Source organism: Larus michahellis, chromosome 12 (assembly GCF_964199755.1).
Source record: "Larus michahellis chromosome 12, bLarMic1.1, whole genome shotgun sequence".
NCBI classification, from domain to species: Eukaryota; Metazoa; Chordata; class Aves; order Charadriiformes; family Laridae; genus Larus; species Larus michahellis.
The window spans coordinates 5753308-5764414 of NC_133907.1; the positions used below are offsets into that span (position 1 = coordinate 5753308).

The 11107-nt window shown below is 54.3% G+C and overlaps 1 protein-coding gene across 1 annotated transcript; it reads left to right on the forward strand.

Annotated features, from left to right (window-relative positions):
* Positions 1-218: 218 nt before the first annotated feature.
* LOC141750452 (BPI fold-containing family B member 4-like) lies at positions 219-10062 on the forward strand. The gene is made up of 14 exons (XM_074605508.1): positions 219-236; positions 1530-1608; positions 1726-1805; positions 3521-3644; positions 4001-4081; positions 4457-4574; positions 5042-5146; positions 5658-5804; positions 6531-6594; positions 7131-7191; positions 7828-7919; positions 8023-8065; positions 8749-8804; positions 9010-10062. The coding sequence occupies exons 1-13, from the start codon at positions 219-221 to the stop codon at positions 8778-8780; spliced, it is 1044 nt and encodes a 347-aa protein (XP_074461609.1). The 3' UTR covers positions 8781-8804; positions 9010-10062.
* Positions 10063-11107: the final 1045 nt, after the last annotated feature.

An 11107-nucleotide genomic window follows, 5' to 3' on the forward strand; every position in this document is an offset into this window, starting at 1 on the left:
TCTTGTGCTTGGGTTTAATAAAGTCCAGCCCTCTCTGCGGCCGCAGCGGGTGCTCGAGCCTCCGGGGGTGACGGGCACCAGTGAACCCCAGGTCTCAGGACAGACCCCACAGTGCTGGGGACCCCAGCTGCGGTGGGTGGGAGTCCTGCAGCCCCCTGCCCCGTTGCCCAGCCCTGGCGGTGCCACCCAACACCCAGCGGGCAGAGCTGTCTGCCACCATGGCTGTCTGCCACTGTGTTAGTCCCTGCCATGTCGGCCTCTTTTCAGGGACTGGACCCAAAGCTGTGGGCTCTCTTGGCTTTCTTGAAGACCCCTCATGCCATCACCTGCCCCAGGCTTTATTGGGGCTTTGTCCCAGGAGCGCTCGGGGACAGGAGGGTAATTCACCCATAGATGCCTGTGAACTCTGCATGAACCGCACAGTTTATTTATGCACGGGCTCTTTTCCATGGTTTAGCTGCCTGTTGAAGCAATGAAACCTTTGCTAATTTAAGGCTCTAAAGCCACAGATTGCTCCTGAGGTGAAAGGGAATAGCTGGGACGGCTGTAATATCGCTGCCTTTGAGACAGGGTCCTGCCCTGCCCAGTCCAGACCCACCCTGAAAACCCCCTGGAACCCCAGACTCAGGTTTTTCTGCCATCTTTCATGCTCCTTTTCCCTTCACGTCTATATTTATTTCCCCATTTTCTTTTATTTGTTGTCTCTCAAGCCTCCTTTAAGCTGCCAAGATCTTTCTTGGAGGCACAAGCCATCTCCTGCGTACCTGTGGGTGACAGGCAGTTTTCACGGTGCTGCTGTTATGCCATAAATCCACACACTCTTTAGTTTGTGGTAACTTTGGGTTTTTTAGTCAGCCTTATGCTGTTTCTGTACGTAATGAACTTGTTGGGAGGCAATTTCTCACCTCTCACTGTCCTCAGACCCTTGTGCCCCGCGGAATCATAGAATCATCTAGGTTGGAAGGGACCTCTGAGATCATCGATGGAGCATTCCCTGGAGCTGCCCCGAACTGTCCCAGGGACCCTCTGCTCAGCCAGAGACCCGGGAGCATCCCCAGCCCCCCATGGCATCCCCTTTCTCCCCGGCTGCTCTGAGTTTGTCTCACGGGATCTGTGATGCTCAGGGGATGCTCTGGGGTCTGCGTGTCCCATGTCAATTTGGGCTGTTGGGTGCCAGCACCCTCCTGCTCCGCTCTGGGCCACTTTGGGAGGGCAAAGCGAGAGAGACATCAAGTAGCTGTGAGCAGCAACAGCCACCTGTGCCATGGCCGTGTCCCTGCCATGGCTGTGGCCAGCCACTTCAGGCCATGTGCAAGGAGCCACGTGGTGCTGGGCTGGATGGGACCTGACCCACAGCATCCCCTGCCTGGGGACGTGAGCCCCTGCCCCAGCACCCAGGGGCTGCGGGGGGCTGCCCTGCTGGACCCTCGGACGTGGCACAACTGCCCCAAACTTGTGCTGTCTTGACAGTCAGAGGGGACAGGAGGGGACGAGCTCTGAGGAGCCGGGTGGCCGTGTGCCCCGGCCAGGCAGAAGAGCTGGTGGCCGCCGCACCCAGCCTGCGGGAAGAAGGTGAACCCCTGGGCTTGCTGGGTTCTGCTGGCCACGGTCCGGCGCTGCCGCATGAGTATTCGGGGTCAGGCTGGTGCAGGGTTCACACTTGACAGCCAGTGAAGAGGAACTATCCCGGTTTCATCCTTCCCCGGCCTTTCCTTGTTCCTGCAGTTCTGGTATATAAGAGCCGCTCCTGGCAGCCACCACCGAGAGGCCGTGGGCAGCTGCACTGCGACATCAAAGGGCTCCAGGTAAGTGGCATTAAGGTACCGTGGCCACAGAGATCCTGTTCCCATTAGACGACCTACAGCAAAGCGTAACTTGGCTTTAAAAGCAAGAATTGTAATGAAGTTTTCCTTTGATTTCTGTAGCAACACTTAATCATTTATGAAAATTAATTTTTAAAGCTAGTAGAGCTCTTGCTTGTCAAATTCCACATTTATTTTTGTTGTTGTTAAGTTTGTTACAATGACTAAGCCAGCAGAAATGGCTAGGATTTTTTTCATGATCTTGGCGAACAGAATTCAGAACAATTTTCAGCTTATCAGATCTCATCGCAACTGGTATAAAATAAGCATTTATCTGCCGAGCCACATGTGCATTTTGCATGTATGAGATGTTCAGCTCACTTAAATGCGTGTGACCAAGGAGGTACCAACCAGATAGATATCGTTAATAACCGCAGAGAGAGTTCTCTACTTCGTCATGTATTCTCTCCAAGAGCTCTTCTAAAAGACCTGACAACCATTTTGGCATCCTTTTACAATGCTACGCACGTCTTGCCGAGACCCTCCAACAAATCCCACTGATTTTATTTGACACGATTTTCAATGGAAGCTGCTCAAGCCTCTATCTTTCTCTCCTGTTCAATAATCACAGCTACAGGAGCTGTACATCATTACAAGCTGATCAAAGGGAAAATGTAAAAGACAGTCTAGTGAATTAAAGTCTAATTTAATTGTGCCGAGAACTGTCATAGAGGGATTTTTTTAAAAGTATCTGGAGCAGATAAAGAAGTTGTTCGGTCTGACCTATATAATGTTATTTCTCAGTGCTGAACCTCAAATCTGCAGCCTGTACATTGTTTTTTTTTCTCAGAAGGGACAAGCCGGGGTGCCCCAGCTGGGACGTGGGCTGTGCAGGTGGGTGCTCCCTTAAACTGGGACCTAGGGCAGTGCTTCAGCGGGTGCCTCTTTTCATTTCTTTGCAAACATCTTTCTGTGTATAAACAAACACTCCACAGCGTTGGTTGGAACTCCAAGAAGTCCAGCTCACACAGGAACATGAGGTCCTTGAAGGTGCTTTCTTTTGACTAGAGGCAGATCAAATACAGGGAAAGTGGACTCTTTTCATAGCCTGAATGGAGCAAGGTGAGAAAAACAAACAACCTGTCCACGGAAAAGTGAGTCTGATTTTGGCTGCACTTTGAGATTTAATAACGCGAGGTATTCTTCATAACAAGGAGAAGGACACGACTTTGACACACACCATTTTTTATCCCGCTGTGCCCCTTAAAGTGTTCTTCTTTCAGGGCCATTTCAGAGCGGTCGGAAGCCATTCGTCTCACTCGGTACAAGGTCCTCCTGCCTCATCTCCATCCCTCTTGCTCTCTTTAAAATGACATTTTCTCCCTCCAAGCTTCCCTGCGATGTCAGGCACCCAGTGCAGTGGGGTAGCCCAGCCGGGCACGGAGACATCAATGACTCTAGAGGAGCACGTCACTGTGTTCCAGTTGCTCCCTGATAACCAAAACCAGTTTGACCTTTCTGGGTGGGAAAAGGGTGCTATGGGTCCAGGCTGGTCCCCTGGGGCTGGGGGACAATGCCTGTGGGCTGCATGTCCAAGGGGGACCTGTCCCACTGCCCTGGGGCCACACATATGAAGGATGAAGAGCCAGACCGGTGCCCAGGCTGCCGATTCCTGCACAGTGGGGCTGGTGCTTGGGCTGATGTGGATCTCTCCGCAGGTGCTGGGACCGGAGATGCTGCCTTTCTGCTGTCTTGTCCTCCTTGGGGGCCTCCTGCCCCCCTCCCAGGGCCTCCTCAACCTGGGCAGTGTCCTTGGGCTGAGCCCAGCGCAACCCAAAGATGGTGAGCTCAGAGGTTTTCCATGTTTCCCAGGGGAGTGTCATGGCACAGACAGCCACGTGCCCACCTTGGTCCCGGTGTGTCCTGTGCCATTTTGGGCTCATGGAGTATCCCTCAGCTCATCAGGGCCCTGCTTCCTGGCAGGCTTGGCTCCATGAGGAGCTCAACTTTGTGCAAGGATGCTCAGGGGTCCCCATGAGACCTCATGAGCAGGTCAACCTAATGTAGCTGAACCAATCTTTCTTATCAATTAAATCTTTCTTATCAATTAAATCTTTCTTATCAATTAAATCTTTCTTATCAATTAAATCTTTCCAACAGTGGAAATCTGATTAGTAACTGGGACTTCTTTGGTGCAGGTTTGCTGGGTACTGGTCTTCTTGGCAGTGAAGGTCTCAGTGGAAAAAGTGGATTGCTTGGCACAGGCGTTCTTGGTGAAGGTGGGTTATTGGGTACTGGCCTCCTTAGCAGAGGAAGTCCGAGTGGAGAAGAAAGTGGAGGTCCCCTTGATGCAGGAAAAGAAACCGGCAGATCTGGGATCCTTGGCACAGGCCTCCTAGGTGAGGAAGGTCTACTTGGCATGGGTGTGCTTGGGAGAGGAGGGCTTCTAGTCAATGCAAACCAGAACAGTAATGGAGACCTGACTGTTGCAGGAGGACAACCTGGCAGCAGTGGTCTGCTTGGCACAGGCATCCTTGGTGGGAAAGGCCTTGGCACAGGCATCCTTGGTGGAGAAGGCCTTGGCAATGGTCTCCTTGGCAATGGCCTCCTTGGCAATAAAAGCCTTCTTGGAGAGAATGGTCTGCTTGGCACAGGGCTGCTTGGAAATGGAGGTCTCCTAGGCAATGGAACTCTACTTGGCCTTAATGGTCTTCCGGGCGGGGGAGGACTGCTGGGTGAAGGAGTGCTTCGCAAGTCAACACCCTTCGGCTGGTAAGTCAGAGCAGAAGCACAGCAGTGGTGCTCACTGCAGGGTAACAAATAATGTCCAGGGGAAGGGTTCCCCTAATGGGGTGCGCCAGGGACCAATTCCTCCCTGTTACACAAACCATCAGTCCCAGGCTTGCAGCTCACATGAGGAGCTGCGATGGGGGAAATTCCAACCAGAGATGGGAAGAGTCTTCCCCATGGGAGTGATGTGACACTGCGATGGGCACTCTGAGAGGTGGGGGAAGCTCCACCCTTGGACACTCCTCAGGACACAGCCCTGTATGACCTGACCCTGCGTTGCAGCTGGGTCTTCTTGGAGCAGAGCTTGGTCCTTCCCCACCTTCACTTTTAACTGAGAATACCCACATAGGTAACAGGTCAAATGATGAATGGGAAGAGTTCCGACTGTAGGGTCTGCTCCTGCTGATCCTGCCATCTCAAGGCAGGTTTGCTTCTGTGTCAACCCCCAGGTTGAAGGTGCTGAACCTTGAGAATGTCCGAGTGTCGTGGAAGGTCTTTCATGGGAGCGAGGTCATCCTGAACCTGTACTCAAAGCTGGTGCTGCGGTTGCCAGGGTGAGCAGGGCTGGTGGGTGAGGCAGAACAGCGAGGCCATGGGGGTCCTGAGGGTGCTGGGGAGGATGGAACATTCCTGGATGCTGGAGAAATGTCCCCAAACACTCACTAAGGGGCTGGTGAGGAAAGCTCTGCACTGTGCTGCTGCATCTCCCTGGGGATATTTTCAGCTGTCCTCACTCCAAAGGCATGGTGTCGGTCTGTGGTGGCCGGCAGAGGCAGAGATCCTCCTGTAGACAAGGTGCTGGGAGCAAACTGTCAAGAAGGCTCCATGCTCCTTCATCTTAACTTGTCCTTCCTCCGCCTGAAGTCAGAACTCTCCTGGAAACCCCTCGGTGCCCGTTGCACACTGGGACTTCAATGATCTGCTAACAGGACCAGGAGGCTGATGAAAGTCCTGAGTCTAAAATGTTGTCCCAGCTGAGCCCAAGCTTGCAGCTCAGCCACAGATACCACTCTTCTCTGCTTTGGTCTCCTCTATAACCCTCCAAGCCACTTCTTTATTTCTCAGGATTTTTCAATTTCTGAGCGGATCCTCGGTAGAAACGAACATCACGTCACACATCGCACTGACCCAAGACACCCCCGGTGACCTCAAGTTGGTGATTAAGGATTGCAACAACCTGCTCGGCGGCTTCAGCGTCAATCTGCGGCAGGGGTGAGTGTGGGAGCCTTCACCACCCCCGGTCCCGTGTCACGCGCCGAGGTGATTTGCAAGGACAGACCCATCACACGCAGGAGCCGAGCCTGATCCCCTGGGCTGACCTGGGGCTCGACCATGGCCACTGGCGTAGGGCTGCGTCTCCCGCTGGAGGCAGGTTTCTCCCACCCTTGCCCCCGAGCTGCCCAGCCAGGCTCCAGTTTCCAGACTTGAGGCCACCGAGTGCTTCAGAGAAGGTTAATTCAGCAAAAATCTCGAGGGCATCAGGCAGAGTAAGTGGCAGCTCCATTATCCAGCCATGAGGAGCCCACAAGGTTTTTTGCATAGAAAAGCCAATCTATTTTTTTGGGAAACCTGCAAGGGGGTGGGATATTGGTATGTGCACGGGAAAACAGCTGAAGATAATGGTCAGGACTAGCTCTTTGCAAGTTTGCAGTGGGGCGAAATTTCAGTCTCCGATCTGGGCACGGATTTACACGTTAACGATCAAGATGTTGAGAAGCAGGTAAAAAAGTCCCGAGCTTCTATAATTCCTGCTAAAGCCTGGGGGAGCTGTGGGCTTGCAGCATCTTTTAATGCCAGAGATGAAAAGAAGAGAATCGGTGCTCCTCGCCGGCGCTCGCAGCGCTGCAGGCCAGCAGAGATCGGATTCATCTTGATGCCGAGCCCCGGGTTTTTGGCAATTTCCCTGGTAATTTTTGTCTGTCTTTTTTCCCTTCCCAGCTTCTTCACCAACATGGTGAGCCGCTTGCTGAACAATTCCCTTCAGTCTCTCGTACCTGCGCTGGTGAGTGCCTGGAAGGCCTTCCCTGTGCCAAGCTGCACGTTAACTGAAATTAGCGCTCTTGTAACTATCCAGCAGATTTACACATGCATATATAGAGATATTTGCACGTGCAGATAGGTGCCCACAACCCGTAAGTGAATTCCGCCAACTTCCTTGCTCTTTCTTACAGTCAGGATTTATTTGTTAGAAGTAATTCAGATTCCGTCGTGCAATGTTACGGGATAATGTGTAACCAATTGCTTTCTGAAGCTCCTCCCGGTACCGAGCCGGTGCGGTAAGCAGGAGCGACAGCCTCGCTTAGAAAAAAGGGGCCCGTTAGAAAAAAAATCTTTTATTCCGTTAAATAGAATCTGTGCCGTTTCGAGAAGAGAGCTGAACGATTTACACCGCTCTTTTCCCACGGAGGTAAACCGGGCTCTAGGAGCTGATCGTTCCCTCTTGATCTAAAGTCTGCGAAACTTTAACGATCGTTAGGGAAACGCGTCGCCGCCCCCACGATACTCTCACCAAGGTTGTGCCACTCGTTACCGTTGCAGCTTTGCCCGTTGGTGAATATTTGGGTCAGCATCATCAATATGAAGCTCCAATTCCTCAACAGTAAGTTGTCAACTTTTCTCCTCTGTGTTAATTTTTTAGGGTGACAGGTGAGTTTTGCGTGTTTAGCCACTTCCGCAGGCAGGGGGTGTCCTCAGGAGAGCCCGAGCTGTGGGAGAAGGAGTTACTCAAAGCTGCTGTGGGTGGCACAGTCCCGGCTCACCTCCAGGACGCTGCCGGACGGCGCAAAAGCATCACAATCCTGCTTTTCTCACGTTTTTTGCTTTTTTTTTTCCCCCCTAACTGGGGCCAGACCCGAGCTGCTGCCAAGAAAGATGGCTCTGCTGGGACCCCCCCTGGTTTGCATCCCCCTGTCTTTGAGTCCCACACAGCCGCAATTGCTGCTCCAGTCCGTGCAACGTTGTCCCCGCTTACCCAAAAGTTTTCCCGTGTAATGAGACATGCGCCTGGTGGCTCCAGGACAGCGGGTTTCAAGGGAAACTTTGAACCCTGAGAGGTCTGAGACCCGCAGGAAGGACGAGGGGTTTTTCCTCCTCTGGTGCTGAGGATGTCACCGGGCAGGGACGTGGCTCTCCCGATCTCTCCCAGATGCTCCAGGCAGGCAGGGCAGAGCTCTCCGCAGGCTCCTGGACAGGCAGCCGGCTCTGCCCAGCCCTGACGGCCTCTCCCTCTCCCCAGATGTCGTCTCCTTTGGGCTCCTGGGGAAAATCCACTCTGCCCTCTCCAAACTGCCGGTGACATCCCAGCAGTCCGTGGAGCTGGATTTGCAGGTACGGCCATGCCCCTGCCCTGCGTCCCCCCCACACTGCCTGCCCTCCCGCCCACCGCAGCCTCCAGTCACACACTTTAACACCTCCTTGTTTTTTTTTGCAGAATTCCCCATTCCCAAGCGCCTTCATCGACTGGCTCCTTCAGAGTAAGTCCAGCCCTGATGGGGATCCCCAGTGGTGTCTGTGAGCCACAAAGGGGCAGCGGCTGCGGGGACGCATGGAGGGGACACAGGGGTAGTGGCCAAGAGGGTCCCCATGGCCACAGGGTGCTGATGCATCTCAGGGTGGGCCCCCAAAAGCACTTCCACCCCACATGGTACATCTTTGCTGTGGGGCGATTGAGGTCCGTGGTCCTCGGAGACATCCCCCGACTCTGGCACGGACAGGTTTTACCCGTCAGCGGCGGCTGCTTCGCCACGCTCGGTGGCTGCAGGCGTACGGTCACGAGACAAAGTCGGTGTGCTCCTACTTACGGCCTGCGCAGCCCTGGAAAAGTCACTTCACCTCTCATAAAAGGATTTAATAATATTTACTTAGTAGGAGTGAATAATGGTCCTCAGGATGCTGTGAGGATTAATTAATATTTGCAGAGGTGATTGGAAGAGGTTCCAGCTTCATATGCATGCAAAGTTAATATATAGAGGAGGGAAGGAAGAGTTGGAAGCCGTCCCAGCTTCCCCAGAGGCATATTCCTCAGGGCACTAAATCATCTCTGCCCATAAAGCCAGGGGCTCTCGGGCCGCCGGCACGTCGGGTACTGCAGAGCCCGGCCCCGCGGGCGGGGGCTTGGGGGGGCTGGCGTGCACTGACCTGCGTCACTCTCCCCCAGCCACAGGCGTCAGTCCTGGGAGCACTCTGTAGCCGTGGGGCCAGCAACACCGTGGGGTAAGGATGATTTGCTGGCTGGGAACTGGCTCAGAGCTCTGCCGGCGGACGTGCCGGTGGATGTGCCGGTATCGGTGCCCGGGCTGGGCAAGACGAAGCCAGCAGGGCTGACTCTGCCGCCTGGCAGTGGGAGGTGACAGGGGGCACGGGGCTGCTGCTCCGAGCTCCCGCACTGCCCAAAACCTCAGCCCCCGTGTCCCCACAGGTCCCCCTGTGGGCAATTCCCACCGCTCTGCCCTGAGGAGGAGGAGGAGGAGGGAAGGGAGGATGATGACCCGATGCCCATAGAATAGATGTGAAAATGGAGAAACCCAACCACGAAAATTTCTTCTGCGCTACATTTCAGCCTTACCAGACCTTGGTGTTTTCGTCCTGACCAGGATTAGCCACACTGATGGTTAGCTTTGCCAACAGTTAGCTGTGCCGACAGTTAGCCATGCCAGGGGTTAGCCGTGCCAGTGGTTAGCTGTGCCAGCTGTTGGCCATGCTGATGGCTGGCCACGCCGGTGGTTAGCCGTGCCAATGGTTAGCCATGCCAGTGTGTACCCGTACTGATGGTTAGCCATGCCAATGGTTAGCCGTACCAGTGGCTAGCCATGCCAACGGGCAGCTGTGCCAACGGAACTGCTGGCAGCACCACCAGAGGCAGGAGCCCCAGGTGACACCCGTGTGCCCTCCTGGCTGTCACGGCCGTAAGCCACTCGTTACGGCAATCACTGACAAAGGGACTGCCCCGACCCTCCGGCCCTTCCTCATGCACGCCCGAGTTTCGCCCGGGCCAGGGGCTGTGGCAATTGGTGGCCAAGGGGACACTTTCCTGGTGCTGGACCGAGACCTCCCAGCTGGTGGCAGTGATTTGTTCCCAGTGCAGCCGCCCCACGGGAATTTTGTAAGTTTGCACTAACTGCACCAAATTCCTGTGAAGGGAAGGCAAAAAAGGGACAAATGCTGACGAAGTGTAAACGCTTTGTCTTTGCTCTCCTTCTGCTGATTAGTTGGCCATTTCAAAAGGAAATTTTGCTGTTTTCAGTGATTTCTTACTGTTAAAAACAAGGCAAAAAAGGCCTGCAGTCTAATCCAAACGTGCACTTAGCTGATTTGTTCCCAAAGAGTTATGCTTTGAACTGATCAGAGTAAATGCTATCCTGTCTTGTAATCTCCGAGTGGATTTGGATGTGTTGCATTGTGGGTGAGGTGGATTCACATCCCTTCTGTTACTCCTTACAATAAAAAGGATTTTTCTTCATCTGCATTCAGCACGTGATTTGGTTTCTTTCCAAACTGCAGAAGGATTTTTGCATTTGCAAGGGTTTTGTTATTTATCTCTCCTATCAGCTACAGGGGTAACTCACATGCAAAGAATATTTAATAGATAAGTCTGCTGGAAAAGTGGGGAACCACGATGAGCTGCGGCCCCAGAGTCGAGTCTAAGCCCTGCCGGCCCCCTGCCTCTCGCGCTATTTAGCTACAGAAACGCGGTCAATGTGAGAAATAAATATTCCCCTCATTTGTATTTATGCAGATTTATTCTGCCCTTGTCCCTGAGCTGCTGGTTCTTTTATTCTCTTTCCTGCTCCCCGCTTGTTGCCAGCGAGCTGGGAGCTGTTTGACATGAACAAACACATCCCCGGCACCCTGCCAGGCCAGCCCCCCCGGGCTGGGGCCGGGACCCCGGGGTTGAGCGGGCGGCGATGGCCGGCGAGCTCTTGGGCGCAGAAGGAGCCGTCCCCCGCATCAAAATGCGTCCTGTGCCACAGCCCCTGCGCAGGATGGCTGCACGGCAAGAGCTGCTGGGGTCAGGGACGGGTCCTTGAGCCCTGCAGCCTCCAGAGCCACCTCCAGTGCCACCAGCCACTTCCCAGCGCCCACACCGGCTCTGCTGGGTGTCCCAGATGGGGTGCTCCGGGGTCCCAGGGGACACCCGGTCCCCTGAGCGGTGGGTTTGCAGACAGCGTCTTCCCCGCTGCCCCCACTCCCAGGGCTGGGGCTCCCGCTCCCGTCCCGCTGCCTCTGCCAGAGGATGGAACCTGCTTCTCACCTGACATTTACGCTCGGCTTTTTGCAGTTTCTCATCCCAGCCGGTAACGTGTCCGCCGCCGGCAGAGTTCTGCATAGTGCGTGCCACCGCGCCGCCGCAGGTATCGCCTATTCCTAACGACGTGTGTTCAAAATTTAAAAGGGTGAAGAGAAGCTGAAGGGCTGAAGACGTTGGGAAGCGGGAAATGGTGGGTGCTGGCGGCTGGTAGCCAGAAAGAACAGCACGCACTGCTGGGAGCCAGCTCAAGGTGAGCATTTCCAGTGCA

What these genes read in the sequence shown, in the direction of transcription:
- LOC141750452 (XM_074605508.1), top strand. An exon ending in GCGACATCAAAGGGCTCCAG is followed by an intron (nt 1,806 to 3,520) that starts GTAAGTGGCATT and finishes ATCTCTCCGCAG; the next exon opens with GTGCTGGGACCGGAGATGCT. An exon ending in AGTCTCTCGTACCTGCGCTG is followed by an intron (nt 6,595 to 7,130) that starts GTGAGTGCCTGG and finishes TTACCGTTGCAG; the next exon opens with CTTTGCCCGTTGGTGAATAT.